The sequence below is a fragment of the Pelmatolapia mariae genome, linkage group LG6 (genome assembly GCF_036321145.2).
Source record: "Pelmatolapia mariae isolate MD_Pm_ZW linkage group LG6, Pm_UMD_F_2, whole genome shotgun sequence".
NCBI classification, from domain to species: Eukaryota; Metazoa; Chordata; class Actinopteri; order Cichliformes; family Cichlidae; genus Pelmatolapia; species Pelmatolapia mariae.
The window spans coordinates 29,504,853-29,532,838 of NC_086232.1; the positions used below are offsets into that span (position 1 = coordinate 29,504,853).

Here is a 27,986-nt window from a genome sequence, read left to right on the forward strand (position 1 = left end):
AAAGATTTCAGATTTGTTACCAGATCAAAGTCTAAAAGTCTAAAAAAAAAAAAAAAGAAAACAGAAAAATAAAGTGTTAATAATGAATTTAACAGTTTTCTGTAATATGTTGTGTGCTGAGTCAGATGTAGTTTAATTAGATGTGGGGATCTTAAAGAGGTTTTTTTCAGAGGTATTTTAATGAAGGCATTTACAGTGAAGGGTTATGTGTAAAACATTTAAGGATTACTTTCATCCACCAGGTGGGACAAATCTATTAACAGTAATCTTAACTTTAAGTGTTTATGCTTAATTTTATTGCCTACAGGTTAAACCAGTTAAAGACACACACACACACACACACACACACACACACACACACACACACACACACACACACACACACACACACACACACACACACGAGTCGGGTATTCATATCTTGTGGGGACATCTAATTGACATAATGCTTTCCCTAGCCACTTACCCTAACCATGAAAAATGAATGCCTAACAATAACCCTTACCCTAAACCTAACGATAACCCAATTGTAACCCAGTCACTAAAACCACATTTTGAGTCTCAAAAATGCCTTCAAACTTGTGGGGACCAGGCTTTTAGTCCCCACAAGTATAGTAAACTTCCAATTTTTGGTCCCCACAAAAATATGAATACACGCTCACACCCCTCAGACTGCTGACAGCGTGCGCGTCTGTTTCGTTCATGCTGCGACCTGCTGCTCCTACATTTCTGCTCATCTTTGATGTGTGTCAGGTCTTTAACAGCAGCGGGACTGGGGCTTGGGGGTAAAGACAAGGCTCGAAACGAAAGTTACACCACAGCGAGACCTCGCAACAATACACCCCGCCTCCTTCCGCCCCTGAGCGCTGCTCCTTCTCTCTTTCTGGAAATCTCTGACCTTATAAGGTAGGAAATTAAACCAGAACCTCATTGGTGGACGGGAGACAAGGTACAGGTAAACGTTTGGCCTTGTTTGGGATGTGCTCGGATGTTTGTGAGAACAGCTCTTGTTTCTGTTACTTCATTTTTCCTTAGAATGTAATTTGTTCTTACAGATAAAAACACCCTGCCAGAAATACGGTGCAAAGGCCCACTGTGGCTGACACGTCTGCAGTGATAGTGGGGCCAATCAGCTTCCTCTTAAACAATGAAATGATAAAAACAGGAACACACTTTGTGCACCAGACTTACATGTTAGTTTACATGCTACAGTCATTAATGACACATGAGAGGTGCCACACCTCTGCTCCTGTTGCAGGTACAGACCCAGACTCTGCATCCCCCCCCCATACACACACACGCGCACACACACACACACACTATAGGGATCAGTGATCTTGCACCAGTGAACATTTCGACATTCTTCCTCAGAGTCTAACTTACAGTTGTTGATCCTTTTTAAACATTTGTGCACTTCCACATGTGTGATGTTCAATGAGGATTAGTCCCTGAAAGCCTTTGGTTGTTTTTCCAGTACTGCTGTGGAAGACAACAGGTACTTATTTAAGCTGTGCATTCATTATTGATAGACAATCATATCATGTCAGGAAAAAAAACTGACAAGGAACTTAAGTGAGTCATAATTTTAAATTAGTCATTTTTTTTTTCATGTTAGTGAGCATGGTCAGTCAAACTGTATTTTCCATTTTCTGTTTCATTATCAACATTCGCCGCATCAAAATCGTCATAGTAAACTCTGATTTATGCACTTTGTTTGTTTTATAAAAATTTTTTATCCGGGTTGTAAAATAACAAATCTCTTCCTTTTTGATTCAGAGCGACTCGCAAGTCCGCGTTTTTACGTGGAGCACTTGAACGCAACCGCGTTCAAGTGCGCGAGGAGGGGGCGGGGCCGTTGGCTCACCTGCGAAAAATAAAACTGGGCCGATCCCAGGTGGAGTCGATGCATCCTCGCTGATTCACGCCTGAGCAGCAGGAGCGCTTGACGGAGCGGACAGCCGGCTGAAGACGCGACGAAGAGGAGCGGAGAGGTGGTGTTTTTGTGGCCCCTCCTGAGCAGCTGCTTGTTTTGTGAAGGTGTCGAGAAGAAGGCGGTGGAGGAGGACTGCTGCTGCTGCAAACACGAACACAGGAAGGCGACCCATCACACCTGCAGTGCCTGTAGCTGAAAATCAGGTGTGTCCACTCGTTTGCTGCAGTTAGAGATAGAAATGCTTTAGCTGTAGCGAAGACTTCAAAGTAAGAAATTAAGAGATAAGATATGTGATGGCTCACACCTGGGCAGGTTCTCTCGTCAGGTGAAGCGCGTGCTCCATTATCGTCTCATTGACTGCTGAATTATTTCTATAACAATTTAAAGTGACTTTTTTTTTTATTTGTTGGCTGAGACGCGAGCTTGCAGACGTTTTTGTGTTCTCACACCTGTGAAACCAACAATCAGAGAGCTTTACTTCGACGGGCTTTAAACCTTCACAATAATTCAGAACTTTAGCCTCAAACAGCTGAATAAACTTTGTGTAGTTTAAAAGTTTTATTTTGGTGGCCTGTATGAACTGAGTGGAAGGCTGCATGAAGTGATGATGACAATATGGCACAAATTTCACAAACAAAATTTGAAATAATTTGAGGTACCGAGAGCTCATGTTCGCCTTATTTACTGAGTTTGATGCAGTTTTTGTCATTGTTGCACAAGATGAGTTGTCTGACTTCCTTCATGTAACAAACTGCACACACCCAGCTGCTATGTCTGTCCGCAGGGCACAAAATTGGAGAGCAGACACCAAAGAGGACAAAGATCAGTGCAGCAGCACATACATGAATTATTTAAAAAAAGATCCTTTTTTTTTTTCTTTTTTTTTTTAAATTGTATGACGGGCATATCTTGCAAAAACCGGTTGCTGATCATAATCAATTCTTCCTCTTTTGTAATTAAATTTCACTGTGACCACAAAATCAGCCAAGGTCCTGCAGAAAAAAACGCCATCTCACCCTCAGTGTTAGTCAGCTCTCTGCCTGTTACACAAAGTGAAATGCAAAACATCTTCGGCTTAAAGTTGACTTTTCTGTTTTAACCTGTTTTTCACTCGTCCATCTACATCTTTCAGCCACGATCGTTTCACATATCAAACATCTTGTGACTGCAGTCACATTTTAAACAATTCTCAACAACATCTCCTCCTCAGTCTGTCACCCCACCGGCCTCGTATCAGCAGCCAGGCTGCAGACGGCAGGACGCGTGTTCTGTGTTAGGTAAGAGCCACGGAAGCCCGGATAAAGCCGGGATTGACTGGCGGCCAAGAACAAAAGAGAGCAGGCGAGTGGAGGAGATGCTGAAAACGTGATGAAGAACACAAGAGAGGTGGATTAAACGGGCCCTTGCAGACAATAGGAGAGCGTGTGCTGTGTTTGAGGGTGGATCTGTTTCAAGATGTGGCCGAGCTTCATCCCGACCTCAGCGGAGGTTCACCAGGACACGGATTTCGATAGCTAATGTTTGGATTTTAATTATAAAAGGAACGGAGAATACTGAAGTAGCTCATTTTATTTTGTTCCACCATGTCAAAATGTGCAAAGGCAGTGTGTGCAACTTCCTGAGGAAGTTGGCCTGTTGGTGGCTTCATCAAAAAAGCCACATGCATGTGAATCTAAAAAGTTTAGAGTAAAAGACTTTAGCCGTCATAGCTTCGCTTCACGCACACGAAGTTCTGCAGGATTTTAGTCCTGAATTAAAGCAGAGGAAATGTCAGTGTGTTCCTCTTCCTCCCCCACTTCAAGACTCTGAGCACATAATGAACTTAGGAGAGACACAGATGACACCTTCTCCACTGATCCCTTTTATCCCTCACTCTAAGCGCACTCGCACACTCTATCTGTGCCTTTATCTCTGCACACAAACACACACACACACCGCTCTGCTGTTTTTCCATCATCCTCCCTCTGATCCAAGAGACGTCGGCTCCTCTGAATGAGTCTCAGCATCGAGGGTGTGCAGGCTGCGCTCATGATGAGCAATCTTCAAGCCCAACTTATCATTTCAGGATCATTAGATAAAACCGACCTGTATTTATATCCTTAATCGGTGAAGGATGGTGTTGATGTGTGGAAAACTTTATCTTCTACCTACAATATCTACACTGAGTCTGATGTTTTGAGTTCTTTCCCGACCTCTCTGCTTGGAGTTCAGTAGTTTCCGCCCTGCATGATGCAGCTGAAACATTGGTTTTCTAATGTTTGATTTTTCTAATATGACTTCAGGAAGGGGAAATGTTCCACTAGCTTAAGTCATCTAAAGGCTTTGAACATCAGGGGTGAGAACCGGTTCCAAATAGTTTGATCTATGAGAAGCTTATCATCTCCTTTTATCAGTCCTGGTTTGTCTCTTATTTTTGTGCAACAAATGAAGTGGAGTTTTTGCACGCTTCAGTCACAGACGGGCCTTTTTCTTGACAGAAAATGGAACTGTTGTTTAGTGGGCACGACTCAAAGCTCTAAGCTGTAAGTAAAAGATTATAAATCAGTGTTCATCTGAACAAACTCTTTTAATGGAGAAAAAAGCTGGCTGTCAATAACTTTAATTTGCATTCACTGAGTGCTAATTTTCTTGGCAAGGTCACATCCAGTTGATTATTTATTTAGGTTTTTAATGTCTTTCAGGGCATTTCTTTTTCTTTCTGCAGCCCTGAGTACTTCTCCAGGGTGTGGCTGGGGAATAATCACATTTCTCCACCTGTCCAGACTTGCTCCGACATTCCTTTCTACCACTCTGAGTGCAAAAGCATCCCTCCACAGACCTCCATCAGGCCTTTTATATATAGGCTCTACACAGAGCAGCATAGCTGCACATTTATCACCTGTGCTGGAACAGAGGGTCACGGATGATGAGCAGGAGTCGGGAATTTGTGGAATTCCGTGTAATGAGTTGGTGAGGAAGGAATGCGGGCCTGATGGGGAATAAAAGATGGACAGGTAGAAAAATAAAAGCAGTCGTACAGCAGAGCGCAACTGAAAAGAGATTAATTATTTTGTCTGACTGTGATGAGCCTCAGGTCAATAATGTGATCCTGACATTAGTATCTGGATTGTGATTGGCTGTCCCAGCTCTGGTTTAAAGTTAAAGGTGGTTGCAGGAAAAGAGGCTACATGGTCATAATGACACTGCGGGGAACAGCTGCAGAGCAGATGTCCAGACCTGTGGTGCAGTTCAGTTCTCATCATCTTCAAAAAGAACACAAACACACACACATAAGATGAGGTAGCACAGTCCTCAGTATTGGTGGTCTGATCTGAATCCTTAATCTGAATATTTTTATTTACTGAGTTATCTCATTTGTGTCTTTTGTTCAGTTACAACACAAAAGAGACAACAGGAAGGATGACATGCAACAAAGCTGCCACTGTGAACACACTGCATTCAGTGTCGTAAGCCTGCCTTTATGTAGAAATCTTTCAATGAATCAAACGTGCACAGTCACTTGGATGGTCTTAAATCTTGCACAACAGTAAATGGGGGTTTTTTGTACAGACCGTGTAGATGACTTGGACTCATGAGTCATCTGCGTTTTAAATTGTATTTTTGCCTCGACTGTGGTTTTGGGGTTGGTAAACTCAGCAGCGTCTCTGGGAGCTTGTGATTCGAGACTCAGGAGTTTGTTCGCTGTACCTGCAAGAAATTATGTCAAAATAATCCAGCGCATCATATCTGTAGCCCTTAATCTCACAGAAATGACTGCTGTAAAGTAATGTGCGTACCCCTCTGTAAAGAGGTATTTTTAATTCTCACAGAAAGTTATTTATTTATTTTTATTTATTTTTTGCCCCAATAACTTCAGTGCTCTTGTCTGTAAGATGTGAAAGATCAGACTGTCACAGTGCTTTGATATTTGTTAAAACGCTCTTGTTCTGTTTGTTTTGTTTTTTTTAAAAGCTACCATGACGGATGCAGACAAGTTCCTGTATGGGGACCGCAGTGCGGTGACCGACCCTCTGGCTCAGGCCGACTGGGCCACCAAGAAGCTGGTGTGGGTCCCCAGTGAGAAAATGGGTTTTGAGGCCGGCTCCATCAAAGAGGAGAAGGGAGACGAGTGCGTGGTGGAGCTGACGGACTCTGGCAAGAAGGTGAAACTGAAGAGTCAACAAGCCTGTGTTGCAGTGTGTACTTTTTACTGTCCCAGCCTTGTTCAGCAAGCCTGACTCTGTTTCTGTTAATCTCAGGTGAAGTTCAACAAGGATGACATTCAGAAGATGAACCCACCCAAATTCAACAAGGTGGAGGACATGGCGGAGCTCACCTGCCTGAACGAGGCCTCTGTGCTGCACAACCTCAAGGAGAGATACTACTCCGGACTCATCTATGTGAGTGGGCAGGGATCTGTTTTTGTTGCATTTTAATGTCGCCGATCTTCCTGAAATCGATGTTGCTGCTGCTCCTCGTCGACTGATTGGTCTCGTGTTGTCTCTCGCGCAGACGTACTCCGGCCTTTTCTGCGTTGTGATCAACCCGTACAAACACCTGCCCATCTACAGCGAGGAGATCGTGAACATGTACAAGGGCAAGAAGAGGCACGAGATGCCCCCTCACATCTACGCCATCACAGACACGGCCTACAGGAGCATGATGCAGGGTAACGCAGCTGTAAAATTAGTTTTAAACACGTCCATACTCCATCAGGTCAATGATGTACCGTACAAGGATGTAATTAGAAATTTTCTGGCACGCTTAAGGAAAAAATAATGCTTAAAATGTCACACACTTCACCTTAGTTTCTGATCTGGAGTCTCATCTTTCTCTTTTACAGATCGTGAAGATCAGTCCATCCTCTGCACGCAAGTCTTTTTCTTTTTTTGCTATTGACACAAATTGCATCATCCCCCCCCTTTGTTTGCGCTACCTTTTTTGTTTTTTTCCTTGTAGCAGAAAGTTTGACATCATGCATTATATCCAGTGCCTAATATTTAGTCTAGAAGTTTCATTTCCAGAGCAAGACTTTAAGCTTTTTTTTTTTTTTTTTTTTTTAAAACTTAAATTTGATATCTGTTTTTTGAAGTGTGTCCTCCTTCATGCAAACACTGTAGTAAAGCTTAAGGAGGTCTTCCGTTAGACACTTGACTAAATTATTTGATTGTTCTAGACTCCCAAAGGCAATAAAAACACTGTCATTACCTCAGTTGAACGTGGCGATGGTGCACCTGTCAAGACTTCATGAAATAAAACAAAAAACCGCACATGACACGTTGCAGCCAACACGCAGAAGCAGAGCGTGGAAAAGTCCACCCCACATTCACTGGGGTTTGTGGGCATTAGTTTATTCACAGCTGTCTTAAAGTCCGAAGCAAACACCACCACACCGGGTTTGGTATCTGTATGAGGTGTGTAGTCGTATGTCATGTTTGAGTCTTCATCAATGTGATGCTGACAAGACTTTCTCCACTCTTGTCTCGTCTGTCCAAAGAACACTGCTGTGTTCAGATGTAACTTTGCAACAGATGTTATTTTGTCCTGGCAGACCTTCCAAACAGCCGTATTTGTTCAATCTTTTTCTAACTATACTGTTTTGAACTTTGATATTTCAAGTGGTGCACGGTCTGACTTTGGAGTGGCTCTCCTGGGAAGATTGTCAGTTTTGAATGCTTTGTTTGGAAATGACCGTATAACCCCACGCTGACAGGCAGCAGCATCTGATTCTCTAAAATCGCTGCTGATGCCTTTCCTCGTCGTCATCACAATGACTCGCATCTGAATGCGTCAGACCTGCAAACTGGCAAAACTTCCGCTTTTACAGAGGCGCTCAATACTCGCTGATGATCAGTCAATAAAGTGCATTTAAATAGCGGCACCTGGCTGCTACTTACAATCTTAATTCCTGTACAAGCAGCAAAGGTGTACTTTAGTTTTTCACACACTGCTTCTGCATTTTTGGCTTAGTTTTTATTAAATAAATGTCTTATGCCTTAAGGTTATGCTGATATAAATCCATAGAATTGCATCATATATCACTCTAACCTCAAACTGCATCAGTATTTACTTAAATTTCTGCAAATTGATATTTTTCTGTCTTGTTGTTGCTTTTACTTCAGTTATCAATTGTAAATGAATCATAATGCTTGTGTGAAAATCTCTCTGCTGCAGTGGGGAGTCAGGAGCAGGAAAAACGGAAAACACCAAGAAAGTCATTCAGTATCTTGCTCATGTCGCCTCATCCTTCAAGTCCAAAAAAGACCAGGTTAGTAAATCATCGTCTCTTCCTTTTGCACAAACGTTGAATTACCTGGTTTCCCGCTCTGTCCTCCCTCCCCTTTTCTGACATCAAGTATCAGTAGATTTCCTTGTTAGTCCATCTGTTTAATGTGATTTACTCGAGGAAGCTGTGTGCGACCGCATTCCTATTTCAGGTCTCGACGTGCCCGCCTCACCTCTGCGGCGGCTCCAACTGAAGCGGAACGCAGATGTGTTTGTGCACGTGTGTGTTCATGTACTACTCATGTTAAATGTAGGTTATTCAGCAGGACCGGACACGAACTGCTTAATTAATCATTTCTTGAGTCACCAGGTGACAGCAGGTTTCCTTTGCAGTTATGTAATACTTGCACTGAAGATGGCATCAGTTTTGTTCAACTTTCTTTTTTCTACTTTTTCTCCAGGGCTCTGCTGTGTTGTCACATGTGAGTTCATTTATGACCTCATAAATGTCCACTCAAGTTTTCTCTACTAACCAATTTTTTTTCTTCACATTGTAGAAAATGCATTCAAGATTACACAAAACTAACCATTATAACGGCTTCAAAGGAGCAGCTTGGGGAAATGTGCTTTTTGGCTTTCTGGCTGAGGAAAGACCACTTGCATCTTCATTAAGATCAAGCAGTTAGCTTTGGAAAAAAGACTTAAAGCATGTGGAAACTGCAAACCCACGAAACATGTTATTTCATCTAAGTTTCAGCTGTATAACAACACAATTTTACCAAGCAGGAATGCACAAAACTTCCCATTAAAACAGCACTTTCCATATTTTGTATTGATTATATAACAGCGCACACAGTTGGCTGTGTACAGGGTGTAAAATGATAAGATTAAGATTAGTAACTTCCAATCGAGGCCACTCTGACAGTTTCAACTGAATATTATTTTACAAATTCGAGTTTTATTGTTTACATTTTTAATTAACCAGATGTTTATGATCAACAACTCAGCAATTTGTGTTCCAAAAACTTAAAGCAAATTTAAAAGGCCAATAACTTTTTTTTTTTTTTTTCTCGCTCCTTCCAGTGCTGCACTTTCTCACTGATTCTCGTTATATTTGGGTTCAGTTTTTGCCTAATAACAAAGACGGCTACACTGCACAAATAAAAATTTCATTCACATTAAAGAATCTGTTGTGGTGTGAGGAAATAAAGGGAAACGAGACAACAGAGCAGCTGAGCAGTAACTTTATCTGAGGCTGAACTGCACAATAGTGTTTGTCTATGTGAAACATTTCCCACTCCACCCACCAGCAGTTTTTTAAACTCGCTCTCTGTTTGCTCAGTTGCTGCGATTTTTGTCATTGTTGTGTAACTGTATACCGATTGTTGGAATCTACCTGCATTTCCTTTTGGGGTTTTTGACTAACCTGCATGTGTGCTGCTTGTGATCCCTTGTTTGTGCATGCATGGACAGAAAATCTTACAGGGATTTTGTGCTTGAGCGGGCTTGCTGTGCTGTGTGTGTGTGTGTGTGTGTGTGTGTGTGTGTGTGTGTGTGTGTGTGTGTGTGTGTGTGTAATAATGACTTTTCCTGAGGCTGTTGTTTTAATTGTGCAGACACAATTGTTTTTAATAAAGTAAATAAGTCACTGCACACGTTTGTTTTCCGCTCGCTAGTCACAGAGCTGCAGGAAAAGTGGTTTAAACTTGCGCTTGCTTAACCAGCATCCATCTGAGTGTCACTTTAAACCACTGAATCCAACTCTGTTGTGGCTCTGACTTCTCTCTGTCAGGGGGAACTGGAGAAGCAGCTGCTGCAAGCAAACCCGATCCTGGAGGCCTTTGGCAACGCAAAGACTGTAAAGAATGACAACTCCTCAAGATTTGTAAGAGCTGCTCTTTTTCTATTTTCTTTAAATTTTCAAAACAAGCTTTGAAAAGGGTTCAAACAGCAGAAGCTACCAACTTTTTCTGCCTAGCATGTATGAAGCAACAACACTTGAACTTAGGATGAATGCAGCGATCAGCTGGACCAAAACCCCCGCCTGTCTGCTTATACACCTGCAGACTTTGAGTCTTTTTTTTTTTTTTTTTTTTTTTTTTTTTTTTTAAATAATGCAAACGGTAATTATCACGTCTAAGTGCTTGAAATGAAGGCATCCGGACTTCTCTCTGTAGTTCTTAAAGATGTTTCTCCTCTGATCCAGGAGGTCTTTTCAGTTTTTTAAAAATTGATGGAGAGTCACAGATATTTAACCCAAGTTAAATACCAAGTCCTGAGAGTTGCCGACCCACCCACCCTGTAATCATGCGAGTCATTAAGGGTCACATGAGCCAAGGTGTAAGTGGGGAAGAGATTTCAAGACTCCATCGTAGATCTGAGAGCTGCTGTTCAGTGATGCTCATTCACGGATGATCTGATAACCTCGTGTTGGTGTTGTTCCCAGATCATCATGAAAATGTTGTTCCAGGATCAACATTGCAAGTGACCAATCAGAATGTTGTGACGTTATTCTTTTGCGCGCCAAGCCATTCTTGCATTTATGAAATTCCAGTGTTGCAAGGACAATATCAATTCTGCTTACCGTTTATTAAAGGGTTAGGGTTAGGGTTAGGATTAGGGTCAGGGTCCGTTGATCGGCGGACAGAGGCGGTTTCTCACAGCTTAAGTACAGTTTTTTGTTTTACGGCGGTTTTTCCCGAAGTCGCAAAAGTATGACGTCACAACATTCTGATTGGTCACTTGCAATGTTGATCCTGGAACAACATTTTCATGATGATCTGGGAACAACACCAACACGAGGAAATCAGATCGACCCTCATTCACAGTGGACCTAGATGGCCTCATTCACTCCTTTGAAACAGTGTAACGTGTGAACATGTTGTTCATTTCAAGCACTTAAACTACTGCAACCCGGATGACCGAGAACCGGGAAATCCAGAAGACACAACCAGGGTTTTTAAATCTTTTCACTCATAAAGTCAGTACACATTTTGGGAGAATCACATTGACATTTAAGAGTCATGTTTTTTTTTTTTTGAAATGTGGTGCACATCAGGGGTTTTTTTATTTTTTTTTTATTAAAGTTTTATTGTCACATGTGCAGTAAAGACACTTGTTTCTCTGTACGATAAATTTCTTCCCTCCAAACACAATCCCCAAATAAACATACATAACCAAAACAAATAATTAAAAAAAAAACAACAAACCAATAGTGTAGGTTTTGTTTTTTTTAAATTGTAAGTACTATTTAAGAAATACAATAGAAATATTAACTTTGAAAGAATCTGAGCTACAAAAGGTTATCTACATGTTTATACAACTACCAGGAAATGGTCCACCTTGGATCGCACACTGGTGAAAGATGCTGCCTGGGTAGAAGTTCCTGCTGTTTGGTCCAAATGCATTGATTATTTTCAAAGTCTGTAAAAGTTCGGTGAAAATTGACTTAATATCTTTTTGTGGTGGATTAAAAAAAATTTAAATTAAAAAAATATATATATCTTTTTCAGGGAAAATTCATCAGGATCAACTTTGATGTCAATGGTTACATCGTTGGAGCCAACATTGAAACTTGTATCCTTTTAAAACTTGATTTCTTCTGGCCTAATCTGAAAAAAGAGCTAATGATCCCTTAAACTCTTACACCTCTTTCCCCGGGGCGCCTTTGAGGGTGAGCCAAGAGGGGCACTGGCCGCCCTCACAAATGTAAAAATTCTGGAGGCATCCCTGCTCTTTGCCAAACCTTGCACCTGTTAAGTTCTGATTTATGCATCATTAAAAGTAGTCTGGACATTTAGCCTTCCTGTAAGAAAAGGACTGAAGTTCAGATAAAGTGATGAATAAAATCTGAGGGCTTCAAAGGTGCCAAACAGATTAAATTAATCACTTTACCATGAACTGGTTTTTCTTATAGATGACGCTGTGCTGCTGCTCTTCCTTTTGCTGTTTTGTCCTTGATTGAATTGTCAGATCTTTTGGAGAAGTCTCGAGCTGTGAGACAAGCTAAAGACGAGAGGAGCTTCCACATCTTCTACTACATGCTGTCGGGAGCCGGGGAGAAGCTGCGCTGTGAGCACTGAAACCCTTTTGTCACAGCATGAATGTAATGAGAGGCTGCACAGAGCCAAGTAACTGTGCCAGCCCTGCCAGCTGCATGTGCTTTACATTTTTAATCACTGCGATCTATGAAGAACTCATAATAATGCATCGGAAATGGCCGACTTGGGCCGCTTTGATGGAGCTTCACTTTTTCTTCACTCCGTCGTTATAGCCACTGCGACTGTGCAGAGCTCTGTTTGCGGTTGAGCCAATGCAAGGCCAAAATCTTCTTTAGCTTTACAGAAATAAAATGAAGAATGGTGAATAAATCTCTCTCTCTCCTTCTCATTATTATCCAGCTGAGTTATGTTTGGAGGATTACAGCAAGTACCGTTTCCTGTCCAACGGACACGTGACCATTCCCGGGCAGCAGGACAAAGACCTGTATGCTGAAACCATGGAGGCCTTTAACATCATGAGCATCCCAGATGAGGAAATAACTGGTACTTATCATTTTGTTTATTTTAACTATCGCTTAATCTGCAAGTTAATTTTGACTAATTGATTTTAATGATGCTTTCTAAGGTTTTCCGCACACGTGTTAACTGGTGGTGGTGTTGTGGGGTTCTGTTTTTTTTCTCAAATCTCACATTTTTAGGCATTAATTTATTTGAAATTCCAATGAAATGCTATTTTATGTTCTTTAAATAAGATGGGTGACAAGTTCAAGAAAATAATTTAATGCATGTGATTTGGTGTGACATCACCATGATGCTGTTGCACAAACTTGGGAAAGGCTAGAAAAGCTTTGGGAAGTTGGGTCAGGTCGTGTATAGAGTAGACATACTACTTTTACAAATCAAGGTTAATTTTAGACTGAACAACCTTACACCATGACCTCCTACACCATTCAGTTGTTACGGGCTGGGTCGACCTGATGTGTCTCGGGAGGTGGACGTCAGGTTATGTGTAAGGCACAAGGTTAAAACGACGTTCTAGTTATGCCTTTGATTTCCTGGATAGGTCCGAATATCTTTTGGGTGTTTTTAATTTGCAAGGTGACCAGACATGCAGACACTGACTTCTGTTTCTTGGTCAGGCCTGTTGAAGGTGGTGTCTGCCGTGCTGCAGTTGGGGAACATGACTTTCAAAAAGGAGCGCAACTCTGACCAGGCCTCCTTGCCCGATGACACCGGTATACGCATTTACACACACCACCATCGTCTTGTCCTCTATGCGTGCCTTCAGCTGCATGGCATTTCATTCACGCATCAACCTTTGCATGATCCAATATGTTACCCGTGTTTCACCCCCAGCTGCTCAGAAAGTGTGCCACCTGCTCGGCATCAATGTGACCGACTTCACACGAGCCATCTTGTCTCCAAGAATCAAGGTCTGAAAATCTGTGATTGTTGTTGTGTCATGTCATTTTTAGGAACACATTTCATCCACATTTGTCCTGTTCTTTTCTCCAGGTTGGTAGGGACTATGTGCAGAAGGCCCAGACTCAGGAGCAGGCCGAGTTTGCAGTCGAGGCTCTGGCCAAAGCCTCCTACGAGAGGATGTTCCGCTGGCTGGTCATGAGAATCAATAAGGCCTTGGATAAGACCAAGAGGCAGGGAGCCTCTTTCATTGGTATCTTGGATATCGCTGGATTTGAGATCTTTGAGGTACATTTAGACTTAAATATTGTCTGTTTGATTTTGCATCCTGCAGAGAGAGGAGAGGAAAAAGTTCAATCAAAATAATACAAGCAGATGAGTTTAAATACCAGGGATCCACCAGCCGAAGCAAGGGACAATCAACATCTGTAACAGGATAGCAGTGAAAGGGAAGGTTTACAAGACTGTAGCGATCGCATGAGGCATGGTTTAGAGACGGTGGCATTTACAAGAGAAGATAAGAGGTGCAGCTGGAGGTGGCAGAGCTGAAGATGCTCAGATTTTCATCGGGGTCGAGCAGAACGGTCAAGATTACAAATGAGTTCGTCAGAGAGGGAGAGCCCAGGCTGAGTGGTTTGGACACAGATGAGGGATAGTGAATATACTGGACAAAGGATGTTAAAGATGGAGCTGCCAGGTAGGAGAAAAAGAGGAAGACCACACAAAAGCTTCATGGATGTAGGGAGGGACATGCAGAGGGTTGGGAGTAGGAGAGGATCTGCCTTAAAGAGAGCAGCCGAAAGATTTAAGTTGTGTATATACTTATACTTCTATACTACACCAAGTTTAGCAGTTCAAACTGTGTAACCTCATGATTTTTCAGCATAAATATTATAAATGTAAATTATTTAAAAAATCAGTTTATTTCTACAAGGGAAAAATGTTTTATTTTCCATTTACTGAAACAACTCTGTCCTTGTTTTTGTTTTTTGTTTTCCTTTTTCCTGCAGCTGAACTCGTTTGAGCAGCTCTGCATCAACTACACCAACGAGAAGCTGCAGCAGCTCTTCAACCACACCATGTTTATCCTGGAGCAGGAGGAGTACCAGAGGGAGGGCATCGAGTGGAGCTTCATCGACTTCGGCCTCGATCTGCAGCCCTGCATCGACCTCATTGAAAAACCTGTATGTTAGCTTATAGTTGTCATTCCTCCTCCGGCAGTAACGGTCTTAACCTGGAGCGACGCCTCCGATTAATTACGTGTGTTCTGCAGAAATTTCCGCTTACGTTCTTCACAGCAAACAGTTGTGCAATAATTGTGGCATGGAAACCAAACTTCATGGTTGAGTGGATTCCTCTGAAGTGTGTGTGTGTGTGTGTGTGTGTGTGTGTGTGTGTGTGTGTGTGTGTGTGTGTGTGTGTGTTACAGGCCGGTCCTCCTGGTATCCTGGCCCTGCTGGATGAAGAGTGCTGGTTCCCCAAAGCCACTGACAAGTCGTTTGTGGAGAAGGTGTCTCAGGAGCAGGGCTCACACCCCAAGTTCCAGAAACCCAAGAAACTCAAGGATGATGCAGATTTCTGCATCATTCACTATGCTGGAAAGGTCAGATGTGAATTTTTTTTATTTTTAGTCTTAATTAGTATTTATTTTAATAAATAAATGATACACAACATTTTTAGTAGTAGTAACTGAAATCTTATAAATTCTGTTCCTGAACCTGCAAATAAGCCTTGAAATCACTGTTGCTGTATTATCTCGCAAGTATACAAACTACTTTGGGAGTGATGTATTATAAGTTTACTTTGTCCATGTATTTCCAGCTCCTTACTACTTTGCACTATTGCTATTCTTAAATGATGAGTGTAATTTTCAGATACTCTAACGCTGTATTTGAGTCAGATGACGGTCACTTTGTGATGTTTCTTCCAGTTTTTGAAAGGGAGTTTTTCCCTTCCCACTGTCGCCGAGTGTTTTCTCATAGATCATCCGATTATTTGGCTTTTTTTTTTTTTTTTGTTTCATTGTAACACGAAGCACCTTTAGGCAACTGTAACTTGGGGATTTATAAATAAAACTGAAAAATATTAAGGTCACAACTTGAGTAATGTACTTTCTACGTGCCACTAGATGGCAGCAAAATGACAGCCCACACAGCATTCATCCATCAGTGTATTTTCTGAACCAGTTCAGGGTCACGGAATACAAAAACACCTTTACCAGGTGCATGATTTATTCATTGCAGCAAAGCATCAGGTTCATAATTCTTTTCTATATAAAACGGGGCATTTGAAGCACAAACTTATAAATAAGGCCGAGGTTGCTGATCATCTTGTGGTGTTTTACATCCATCTCCTGCAGGTGGACTACAAGGCAAACGCATGGCTGATGAAGAACATGGATCCTCTGAATGAGTGTGTGGCCACTTTGCTCAACCAGTCTACAGACAAGTTTACCTCTGACTTGTGGAGAGATGGTAGGTCATGCGACTGACTTTATCTGTGTATCCAAGAGGCCCAGTTCTTTGAGTGTGAGGCATAAAAACTTAGCTTTATAAAGTTAATTTAATTCTTTTGCGTGATGTAATGCAAAACACTGACTACTTATGTGCATTAGAACAAGTCTGAAATTGTATCACTTCACTAGTGTCAGCACCATTAAGAGCCAAGTCACACAATGATCAACACAGCTGAACTCAGTTGTGCTCTGTGCATCTTAACAGTGGATCGTATCGTCGGCCTGGATAAGGTGGCAGGAATGTCGGACTCTGCGCAGGGTGCGTTCAAAACTCGAAAGGGTATGTTCCGCACCGTGGGTCAGCTTTACAAGGAGCAGCTGACTAACCTCATGACCACCCTTAGAAACACCAACCCCAATTTCGTCCGCTGCATCATCCCGAACCACGAGAAGAAGGTACTGAATAAACAAACTGATGCCACACTTGATGAATTTCTCAGCACTGCAGGTCCAGATAAACTGTTGCATCTGATCATGTGCATCTGCCAACTTGAGCCTGTTTATCTGAACCATGAAACTGACAGCATTTGTAGGATTAATAAATGGAACACATGAATCCATCTTTTCAATCGTTTCTTCCTCCAGGCTGGGAAACTGGAAGCTCACCTGGTTCTGGACCAGCTCAGGTGTAACGGAGTCTTAGAGGGGATTCGGATCTGCAGACAGGGCTTCCCCAACCGCATCGTCTTCCAGGAGTTCAGACAGAGGTAGGTTTAGAAAAAAAAAAAAAAAAAAAAAGACATTTTGTCATCTTTTTTTCATTAATTAATTTTCTATACATTTATATAAGAGGTCTAGGCTCATTTTTATCCACTGCTAAATAAACTCTCCCATGAGGGCATTTCATACAAGAATGATGGGCTGTTATTTAAATTGTATTCTTTCTTTAAATGCTGTAAATGTTGATATCCTAATTAAACCACCTCAGTGTCTAAGTAGAACAACAGCAGTCTGATTTTACAGATTAGTTTTAACCCTGAAAGTGTCAGCCTTTTTATCTGCTGATTGATTTAATGGTGATCTTCTCTCTCAGGTATGAAATCCTCACTCCTACCGCTATTCCAAAGGGATTTATGGACGGCAAGCAAGCCTGTGTGCTCATGGTAAGAACAACACAATCAATAGATCAGCTGTAGAAGCTGTCAATTTATCATAAGAGGAAGAGGACTCATCACAAGTCTTGTTTTGTTTTACTGAAACACTTCCCTGTTCTGCATGTCAGATCAAAGCCCTGGAACTCGACCCAAACCTGTACCGCATCGGTCAGAGCAAAGTGTTCTTCAGGGCTGGAGTCCTGGCCTACCTGGAGGAGGAGAGGGACATAAAGATCACTGATGTGATCATCAGCTTCCAGGCCTGGTGCAGAGGATATGTGGCCCGCAAGTATGAGACATCAGCTATTTTATTTCAGCTAGCACCTTTGCACATGGGCAACATTGGAGCATGCTGTGATTTCTTACTCAGTTCTCATAATCTGGTCTGCAGGGTAATCTTTATTTGTTATTATAATTATAGAGCGTTCACCAAGAGACAGCAGCAGCTGACAGCCATGAGGGTTATCCAGCGAAACTGTGCCGCCTATCTCAAACTCAGGAACTGGCAGTGGTGGAGACTTTTCACCAAGGTAACAGACGAATATTGGGTTTTTGTTTTTTTTTTTCATGGGTGGGGTTAGAGATATGACTTGGGACAAACGTAAGCAGTGATTAAGTAAGCAGACCAGATTAATTGGTTTCAAGGCCACTCCCTGTGTGACAAATGACATTTATTTATTTATTTTTCCTCCTCCAGGTGAAGCCTCTGCTGCAGGTGAGTCGGCAGGAGGAGGAGATGCTGGCCAAGGAAGAGGAGCTGATTAAGGTGAAGGAGAAACAAGAGCAGGCTGAGGAGCTGATCAAAGAATATGAGGCCAAGCAGCAACAGGTAAGAATCACATATTAACCTTTTGATCAGTTAAATTTTTCTCTTGTGTGAATGTGGCAAAGTTTAAACCTAGAACATAAAAAAAATTCATAACAACACATGTGTCACAATGAGACGTCTTCTGAAGCTTGGAGATTTAACCTTTGTTCTCCTCTGGTAGCTGAATGCAGAGAAATTGGCTCTTCAGGAGCAGCTTCAGGCTGAGACGGAGCTCTGTGCCGAGGCTGAGGAGGTGCGATCCCGTCTGGCCATCAAGAAGCAGGAGCTGGAGGAAATCCTCCACGAAATGGAGTCTCGTCTGGAGGAAGAGGAGGAGAGGGTCGTTCAGATGCAAAATGAGAGAAAAAAGATGCAGCAGAACATCACGGTCTGTAAAGTCCTGGCGACGGGCTTTAAGAGAAATCAAAATGTTCTTTTGGAAAGGTATTAATATAATTTATTTGTATTTATTGGTTCATACAGGAGCTCGAACAGCAGTTGGATGAGGAGGAAGCAGCCAGGCAGAAGCTCCAGATGGAGAAAGTGACTACAGATGCCAAGCTGAAGAAACTCGAGGAGGACATCATGGTGCTGGATGACCAGAACAACAAGCTTAACAAGGTGTCGTACATCATGCTAACATCCCCATACTGACGATTTCACAATACACTGAATATTTCTTTAACCCTGAAATATTCCAGCAGAGTAACAACAATTTAAATGTTCATATGTTTTATGCATTTTTACCTCAGGAGAAAAAGCTGCTGGAGGAGAGGGTTTCCGAGTTCACCACCAACCTTGCTGAGGAGGAAGAGAAGTCCAAAAGCTTGCAGAAACTCAAGAATAAACATGAAGCCATGATCACAGATTTGGAGGGCAAGTGTTTATCATTGAGGTTGTTTTTGAATCCACTGAGTCGATTGCAGTTTTTCCTACTTTTTTTTTTCTTAATGCAGAACGTCTGAGAAAAGAGGAGAAGGTGCGCCAGGAGTTGGAGAAGAACCGACGTAAACTTGAGGGAGACTCGACCGAGCTCCATGACCAGATTGCAGACCTGCAGGCCCAGATTGCTGAACTCAGAGCTCAGCTGGCCAAAAAAGAGGAGGAACTCCTGGCTGCACTTGCTAGGTTAGTCCAATACTTAATTCGTTTGGTTTTACTGTTTGCATTTCAAACTAACAAAAGGAAGACTGGCTTTGTTTTATTAACTCTTTCTGCCTAACCTCCAGGATTGAGGAAGAATCTGCAGCCAAGAACACGGCCCAGAAGAAGATAAGAGAGCTTGAGGCCCAGATCTCAGAGCTCCAGGAGGACCTGGAGATGGAGAGGCAGGCACGGTCCAAGTCTGAGAAACAACGGCGAGACCTCGGAGAGGAGCTGGAGGCACTCAAGACTGAGCTGGAGGACACTTTGGATACCACTGCAGCACAGCAGGAGCTGAGGTGACAGTCAGGCTTGCATAGATGTGACCCAACAATTTATTGGAAAATGAGATGACCGATTCCTTAGAAGTTCTGGACCTTAAGTCTGTTTATGTTTACTTGAACAATACAAGTCTGTATGTTAAGAGATTCAAGATTAAGATAGAAAGCCCTTCATCAGTTACTGAATGTAAACGAACTGTTTGAGATTTGTGCTTCTGGTCATTTATTTCCTCCTCCTGTCCATGCAGGAGCAAGCGTGAAAGTGAGGTTGCCCAGCTGAAGAAGACACTCGAGGATGAGGCCAAGGCTCATGAGCAGCAGATGGGCGATATGAGGCAAAAACACAGTCAGGCATTCGATGAGCTCAACGAACAGCTGGAGCAGGCCAAAAAGGTTATTTAAAAACTGGTCAGAAGATGGAGGTGTCAGCATTCATCTTTAAAAAAGTAAATAAATAAAAATGATGTTTGTTGCTCCTGCAGAACAAAGCATCAGTGGAGAAAACCAAGCATGCCCTGGAGAGCGAGTTGAATGAGCTGCAGATCGAGCTGAAGACTCTGACTCAAGGTAAGGGGGACTCGGAACACCGTCGCAAGAAGGCCGAAACCCAGGTTCAAGAACTGCAGGTCAAATTTGGAGAAAGTGAGCGCCAGCGGCAGGAGCTCGCCGACAAGATAACCAAGATACAGGTATGACTAGTCATCTGGAAGGGGTGATTTATTTAAGGGGTAGAAGGTTGATGAACTGCTTGTACAGGAGGAGGATGTAGCTACAAATGAATTATTATTTAATGGACTTCTCTTTTTTTCTTTCATCATATCTAGTCAGAGTTGGACAATGCAAACAGCCTTTTGAGTGCAGCAGAGGGCAAGAACATCAAATCCAGCAAGGACCTTTCTTCTGTGGAGTCTCAGCTGCAGGATACACAGGTGAAAATGCCAAAATTCATTATTACTTCTAATGAAAAGGGTTTTTTTTTTTTGTTTGTTTGTTTTAGTTTATATGCTATAAAACTTAGCTACACATATTACATTCAAGGACAGAAAATGCAGAAATAATCATTTCATGTTACTTCTTTGTATTTAAAAAAAAAAAAAAAAAAAAAAAAGACTTTTAATAAAAGTAATTCAGGGTGGACATCACTGGTCGAAGTCCTGAGCAAGCCAGTAATAAAAGTTATTGTACTCTTCGATTATATTGTTCTATTTCCTTCACTGAACAGGAGCTGCTTCAAGAGGAGACTCGTCAGAAGCTCTCCCTCTCCACACGCCTGAGGCAGCTGGAGGAGGAGAAGAACAGCCTGCGGGAGATGCTGGAGGAGGAGGAGGAAAACAAGAAGAACGTGGAGAAGCAGGTTTCCACTCTGCAGACCCAGGTCGGTCCACAATGCAAGACAACACAGCAGCCAATAGAGATCTTCTCCTCTGCTGTAACCTTGATTCAGTTACCACAGGTCAAGAACGTCTACAAATGTTTGTTTTTTTTTCCCCCGTCTCAGTTGGCGGACATGAAGAAGAAGCTGGAACACGAGGCCTTGTCGTTGGAGGGGGCCGAGGAGAGCCGCAAGAAAATTCAGCGGGAGTTGGAGAGCATGACACTGCAGCTGGAGGAAAAGACAGCAGCGTACGACAAACTGGACAAGACAAAAACCCGTTTACAGCAGGAGCTGGATGACCTCATGGTGGACCAGGACCATCTGAGGCAGACCGTGTCCAACCTGGAGAAAAAACAGAAGAAGTTTGATCAGGTATCAAAGGGCCATGAGAGCAGACTGTTTCCTACTGTTCTAGTAAGATGTGATTAGTGGTTATATTTCTTTCTTTAATATGCATATAAAGTCAGATTGTTGTTGTGTATGAAGGATTGTTTGCTCAACACAGTAACGGAGAAAGTAAAGAACCGAGACGTTGACAAAAAGTCATGTACCTCTCACACATAATCGATTTTAAAATCTTAAGGGTGTGGTAGAGTAACCGGATTTCTCAGCCACTTGAGTTGAAGAGGAAAGTGGATCTTTTGCTTCACAAATGAAGCAATTTATTTCTGCTGTTCTTCTCCTGTTAGATGCTGGCAGAGGAAAAAAGTATTTCTACTCGGTACGCTGAGGAACGCGACAAGGCTGAAGCTGAAGCCAGAGAGAAGGAAACACGAGCACTGAATCTGGCTCGTGAGCTGGAGACCATGACGACCCTGAAGGACGAGTTGGACCGAACCAACAAACAGCTCAAAGCTGAGATGGAAGACTTGGTCTCGTCCAAAGACGACGTCGGCAAGAATGTAAGACTGTGCCGGCGTCCTCTACTTGTCTCAGCGGAAGTTAGTCATGAGCAACACTTTACTCAAAATCTGTTTATCAATGCAAACTGCTCACCTTCAGGTTCATGACCTGGAGAAATCCAAGCGTGCCATGGAGCAGCAGCTGGAGGAGATGAAAATCCAGCTGGAGGAGCTCGAGGATGAGCTGCAGCTCACAGAAGATGCCAAGCTACGTCTGGAGGTCAACCTGCAGGCCATGAAGACCCAGTTTGAGCGAGACCTGCAGGCCAGAGACGAGCAGGGAGAAGAGAGGAGGAAGCAGCTTGTTAAACAGGTTCCACAGAGAATTTACAAACATATTGTGGCAAGCAGAGGAATCTTTACAAGAAAGCACCACACAGGGATTGAGCTTGCTGTTTGACCCCAAGCTGGTAGGGGGAGCGCCTTATTAAACACTTGGTTGTGCTACACTGTGCTTCGAGGGTCAATAACAACATAACCAAACTCACTTATGGTACTGCATTCTTTCCATAAAACAATAACTGTCAGTGACTTTGTACCACAGTATAAACACAACAGTCAAGAGAACAGTTAAAAGTAGTGTAACCATAAACAATAAAATAAGAACATCTAAACAGCAGCACATGTCCCAGGGCATGATGGGAGAGAACTAGCAGCTCCCCCAACACGCCACAATATAATTACTTTCCAGATGTATAATATTTGGCTGAGCCATAATTTCTTTCTTACACGTTTTAACCTCAAAGGTGCGAGAGATGGAGGTTGAGCTGGAAGATGAACGCAGGCAGCGCGCTCTAGCCATCTCATCTAAGAAGAAACTGGAGACGGACCTGGCCGACCTCGAAGCCCAGATCGATGCTGCCAACAAGGGACGCGATGACGCCCTCAAACAGCTGAAAAAACTCCAGGTAAAATACGCAAGCATGCATCCATAAACGCAACACAGAATGTAATACAGAGACTTGCCACTCTAAAATTAGACTATCATACACTTACAGATGCCATAAAACCAATTACCGCCCATTGTCATAGTTTTTAATTTTTTGTAAAGTGAGCTGACAGCCTGTATTTAAAGGTTCACCTTAAATACATTTCATGTCCACACTCCAGGCCCAAATGAAAGATATAATGAGAGAGCTGGATGAGCTTCGTTTGTCCAGAGATGAAGCTGTCAACGAAGCCAAAGAGACTGAGAAGAAGCTCAAGACCTTGGAGGCGTCTATGCTGCACTCCCAGGAGGTATGGAGATGAAATGGCGATTACAGAGTGACGTAACTGTGAAAATTAGCCAACATAACAGATATTTAAGAGCTAGACGCTTCTTGCAAAGCTTCCTCAGTGATGACTTTATGTATCCCAGTCTGCTTTTCTGGAGTCAGAACTCTAGAATGGGTCTTCATTTAAATTAAATGATTACTCTGAGAACATTTTCAATGTGTTGCAATCTTACTGTTTACATGTAACTCTGTAGTATGTTAAATTTGTGCCTAATGTTTCCTCCAGGAACTGTCCGCTGCAGAAAAACTCAAGAGACAGGCTCAGACCGAGAGGGATGAGCTCCAGGATGAGCTGAACGGCAACAACACCAAAATGTATGAATGAAATACGTGTGTGTGTGTGTGTGTGTGTGTGTGTGTGTGTGTGAGATCACGAATGGTAAAATTAAATATGGAAACTCGGATTTCAGGAACAACTTTGAGTCTTACTTTTGCCTGCACAGGCTACATGTTTGTCTCGGGACACCATCACATTAAGCATCACCTTCTTTCTTCCTCATTTGTTTGCAGTTCTCAGCTGAATGATGAGAAGCGAAGGCTGGAGGCTCGTATCGCCGAGCTCGAAGGGGAACTCGAGGAGGAACAGCTCAACACTGAAATGGTCAATGATCGCCTGAGGAGAAGCACACAGCAGGTAGGAACACCTGTTGATTGTTAACATCTTATTTTATAAGTAGGACAAATATTTAATGTTAAGTATTTTTATTGGTCATCAGTTTTCACAGGAATAAAGTGAACACTTTGGTTGAGTAGGTTTAAGAATATATAAAACTGGTTTAAAAAAAATAAATAAATAAAAAAAAAAAAAAATGAAAGGGGTTGCCCTTCACATGAGTCTGCCACAATATCAGATTTTCCCTACACGATTAATCATCAGAATCACAATACTTTATTAATCCCTGAGGAAATTATGTGGGTTACAGTTGCTCCAAGATGGTAACAGTGACAGACTAAACTATTTAAACAATACAATATGTTATGGTAAGAATAGCACTAATATATACAAATCGCTTAATTATAAACATCAATAATTTACAGAGGTGATTATAAATGAATATCAAGAATATTGACAAGAATATTACAGAGGCAGAATATATATGACATTTGACTCTAACCTGTGAACTTTGTCATTTGCTATTTTACTGTAGAGCGTGTGCAAAAAGGGTGTAACTGTTGCAGTGTTTACAGTGTGTTAGATGGAGTCGTACAGGGAGATGGCTACGGGCAGGAATGATTTCCTGTGTCTTTCAATGGGGCTTTTTGTAATCTCGGTCTCTCGCTGAACATGCTCCTGTGACTAGCCAGCGCGTCATAGAGTAGGTGGGAGGTATTATTCAGCATTGTCTTATCTTAGACAACATCCGCCTCTCAGACACCACCCTGAGGGAGTCCAGCTCCATCCCTACAATTTTACTGGCCTTTTGGATCAGTTTATTGAATCTGTTGGCATCTGTGACCCTCAACCTGCTCCCCCAGTTTGCAACAGCATAGAGGATAGCACTGACTACAGCTGACTCGTAAAAAAGCCGGAGCATTTCCAACAGATGTTGAAGGACCTCAGCCGCCCCAAAAAATAAAGATGCTGGCCTTTCCTGTAAAGTGCAGTGGTGTTTTTAACCCATTCCAGTTTATTGTCTATGTATACTCCAAGGTATTTTTAGTCCTCCACAATGTCCACAGACTCAGACCCAACATGAACAGTTTATGAAAGACTCCACAAAGCTGGGGGGCACAAGCCTTGAGGACACGGGGACTCACCCCGTCTGGTCTAGCAGATTTGCCTGAGTGGAGTCTCCTCATCTGAACCTGGTCGTGAGTGAAAGTGATAGGTGGGGGAGGGATGTCAGGACTTTCACAGGTGGCAATGGTGCTATGTTGAGAGGGAGGGAGAGACATTGGTGTGGTTCCAGGGTTTTTTTTTTTTTTTTTTTTTTTTGGGGGGGGGGGGGGGGGGAGCATTCACTGCAGTGTCAAATCTGTTGAAAAACCACATTCAACTCGTTAGCTCTATTCTCACTGCCCTCAGCTCCCCTGCTGTTGGTTGGCCTGAATCCAATGATGGTCTTCATGCCACTCCACACCTCTCATAACAATAAAATTGTGATATTTTTTTTATTTATTTTTTTTTATAAAGAAAATCTTCAGTCTAAATAATCCTTAAATTTATTGCAGTATCATCAACACGTCTGGCAGAGTATAAAATGAGAGCATGCCATTACCAGAATACAACTCTGATAAAATACACAAATAATCAAAAGAGAAGAAAGAACGACACTTTTCCAGCATTCAGTTGTGAGTAAAGGAGCAGTGCACGGTAATGTTTGTTAAACAGAGGAAAATGCAGCAAAAGCAGGCAACAAATCTGGGTCTAACCTAAGAATGAATTCCTCAACATTCACGAAACTCCAGCGTTTACCTCAACATTTTAAAACCTGCCTAACCTGGTTGGTAATTTTGCAGTTGTTGTGAAAAGTTGGTTGTTACGCAAATTTATTCATCTGTAAAGTGTTTAGAAAAACTGAGTTTGAATTGTTGAATTGAGTGTAACTTTAACTATGAAGGCACTGGATTGGTTACAGAATTTGGCATGTAGTTATCAGCAGTACTGTAACTCTCCTGTGTGTCTGACACAAGGTCGATCAGCTGACCTCGGACCTGAGCACAGAGCGCAGCAACTCCCAGCAGCTGGAGGGCGCTCGCTCACAGCTGGATCGCCAGAACAAGGAGCTGAAACTGAAGCTGCAGGAGCTTGAAGGAACCATCAAGTCTAAGTACAAGTTCACCATCACCAGCCTAGAGGCCAAGATTGCCCAGTTGGAAGAACAGCTCGACATAGAGTCAAAGTGAGGGGCGATGAAATGGACCGTTTGTTTTATATACTGTATTGGCTTTCTTACTGCAACATATCTCTCGTTTACTGCAGGGAGCGTCAGCAGGCCTCCAGGCTGACGAGACGCACAGAGAAGAAGCTGAAAGAGGTGCTGGTACAGATTGAAGACGAGAGGCGCAACATGGATCAGTACAAAGATCAGGTTAACCCAGTCACGCTTTACTTGTAATTTCAAAGTTATTGGAGGACTAAGACATCCTGATATTTAAGCCTGATTCCTCGCTAATGTGCTTGTTCCCACACTGACTGTTCTCCGCAGGCTGAAAAGGCAAATAGCCGAATGCGTCAGCTGAAACGTCAGCTAGAGGAATCGGAGGAGGAGTTGACAAGAGCCAATGCCTACCGCAGGAAGCTGCAGAGGGAGCTGGATGATGCAGCTGAGTCAGCAGACTCGATGAACCGTGAAGTCATCTCTCTGAAGAGCAAGCTTAGGTAGTGGCATTTGTTGGGGAACTCGCATTTTGTTTGGTTTGTTTATTTGTTTTTACATGAAAATTCTTTTGTTTCCAAAAAGGAAATTTGTTTTATATTCCATGTTGCCGACAGTACAGACATTATAATGACCACGTGCATTCAAAGCACAATTTAGTAACTCTTAAACATCAAAATCTACATTAATTGTAGGCATGGCTGCTGCACTAACTCGATGTCCACCATACGTAGGCTGCTATTAAGAACCTTGAAACTTTAAACTTGCAATATGCAGAGTGTCAGACCAAGTCCAGGATATGAGATGTGTCACACAAAATTCTCCTGGACTGTTTAAAACAAATGGTTAGTAATGACAGCGTGTTCGGGTTAACAGCTGAGCAGCGCTCGCCCCATTGAGACGACATTTGACGACCTTCCTGAACACTTAATGAGTTTTGACACCTCAGTATAGATCAGTAAAGGGGCCCATTAGAATAGTTTCCTAGGTTTTACAAGGGTAGCTGAATAGGCAGAGACCACCCTCACTAACTTCTGATGCAAACCCAGTTGTTGTGTTCTGCTAGTCCTGAAATATGACACAGACCGCTCAGTTCTTTAAGGGGTAAAGAATTAAAAGACGTCAAAAGCAGCTGAATTTACAGAATGTCATTTAAAGGAAGCCTGTTTATGTTATGCATTATGGGAAAGTGTACAATTGAGGGTTTTCTTCAAGCTTGAGGCAATCCAGGACTAAAGCACAAAGTGAAGGATGCCCAAAATCCAAAAGTGCTACACTTGTGTTTTAATGTTTTTCTTTTTCTTAAGGCGTGGAGACGTGTCTCACACTCTGCGACATACCCTGAATCGTATTGGGGACAGCGACGATGATAGCGGACTGCCGAGTGAATCATCTGAACCTGCAGCTGAGTGAAAAGCAGGACGAGATGCCAAGAGGGAAATTCTGACCCCAAAAATAATGCATATAAATGTAACCTTGCATCCCCTCCCTCCCCACATCCTGCTTTAAATGTAATGCATTTCTATTTGGCCAAATCTTACTCCTCTCAGCAAATGTTTTCTATGAAAGCTTTACATATATAAACTTTCTTAGTATATTTTTCTACTTAACGTGTATGTCATAACACATATCACTGTTTAAACAAACATTCCAGTTTCCATTGTATCTGAGATGGAGGTCAATGTGTTGATTTAAATGGGGGGGGAACGTTGTCACTTTGTGCTAGTTTTGGACACTCTGGGAGTTCTGGGAGTTTTTCTGCTTCACACTTTGCTGGTGTCAGTATAAAGTCTGTACTGTATGCCCTTCCTCTCACTCTGTTAATACCTCAGCCAGATTGCACAATGCCAACTCAAACACTTACGACTGAAATGTTCAGATCTTTCTAAGTGGATGCAGTAATATAGGTGGTTATCCCCCACCCCACCCCACACACTGGCTTTATACTTTACTGGTGTTGGGTCATCATGTATTGGATCTGTCTCCTGTTTTGTGCTATGCTTTGCAGCTGAAATGGTTTCTATTGGCACATTAGTTTCTACCTGCTGAACTTGCCCTATTTTAGGTAAATACCTGCCACTGTATTAACCAAGAAATTACAAGACACCGATGCCAATATTGTAAGGCTGTTCTACATTTTATAAAATGCCTTAAATGAAATAAATGGAGAATAAATGCATCTGAATCTTGTGTCTTGTGAGATTATTCACTT

At 42.3% G+C, this 27,986-nt stretch overlaps 1 protein-coding gene and 1 long non-coding RNA gene across 3 annotated transcripts; one reads left to right on the forward strand and one right to left on the reverse strand.

Annotated features, from left to right (window-relative positions):
- Positions 1 to 165: 165 nt before the first annotated feature.
- Positions 166 to 4,488, reverse strand: LOC134629302 (uncharacterized). The gene is made up of 4 exons (XR_010094058.1): positions 2,950 to 4,488; positions 2,238 to 2,382; positions 1,865 to 2,153; positions 166 to 1,479 (listed from the first exon to the last, which is right to left on the reverse strand). It is a non-coding gene; the product is annotated as an uncharacterized LOC134629302 (long non-coding RNA).
- LOC134629300 (myosin-9-like) lies at positions 2,026 to 27,964 on the forward strand. 2 transcript variants are annotated; one of them, XM_063476527.1, is made up of 43 exons: positions 2,026 to 2,136; positions 5,885 to 6,075; positions 6,172 to 6,312; positions 6,425 to 6,581; positions 6,756 to 6,783; positions 8,087 to 8,180; positions 8,599 to 8,619; positions 9,930 to 10,022; positions 11,650 to 11,713; positions 12,110 to 12,208; positions 12,538 to 12,681; positions 13,278 to 13,373; positions 13,495 to 13,571; positions 13,654 to 13,848; positions 14,571 to 14,744; positions 14,990 to 15,163; positions 15,920 to 16,034; positions 16,281 to 16,471; positions 16,661 to 16,782; positions 17,109 to 17,178; positions 17,298 to 17,458; positions 17,591 to 17,699; positions 17,867 to 17,998; positions 18,159 to 18,365; positions 18,461 to 18,598; positions 18,730 to 18,853; positions 18,934 to 19,105; positions 19,207 to 19,419; positions 19,650 to 19,794; positions 19,884 to 20,090; positions 20,226 to 20,330; positions 20,624 to 20,776; positions 20,900 to 21,148; positions 21,466 to 21,678; positions 21,779 to 21,991; positions 22,425 to 22,586; positions 22,789 to 22,917; positions 23,182 to 23,270; positions 23,466 to 23,589; positions 25,590 to 25,798; positions 25,879 to 25,987; positions 26,105 to 26,277; positions 27,082 to 27,964. In XM_063476527.1, the coding sequence occupies exons 2-43, from the start codon at positions 5,890 to 5,892 to the stop codon at positions 27,185 to 27,187; spliced, it is 5,883 nt and encodes a 1,960-aa protein (XP_063332597.1). In that variant the 5' UTR covers positions 2,026 to 2,136; positions 5,885 to 5,889; the 3' UTR covers positions 27,188 to 27,964. The 2 variants fall into 2 exon arrangements, with proteins under 2 accessions (XP_063332597.1, XP_063332599.1); XM_063476529.1 differs by lacking the exon at positions 8,599 to 8,619.
- The last annotated feature ends 22 nt before the right edge of the window (positions 27,965 to 27,986 follow it).

Coding starts and splice junctions, on each gene's coding strand:
- LOC134629300 (XM_063476527.1), top strand. CDS start 5,890: ATGACGGATGCAGACAAGTTCCTGTATGGGGACCGCAGTGCGGTGACC. Junction 22,587..22,788: donor AACAGCTGAAAAAACTCCAG/GTAAAATACGCA, acceptor TCCACACTCCAG/GCCCAAATGAAAGATATAAT. Junction 23,271..23,465: donor AACGGCAACAACACCAAAAT/GTATGAATGAAA, acceptor ATTTGTTTGCAG/TTCTCAGCTGAATGATGAGA.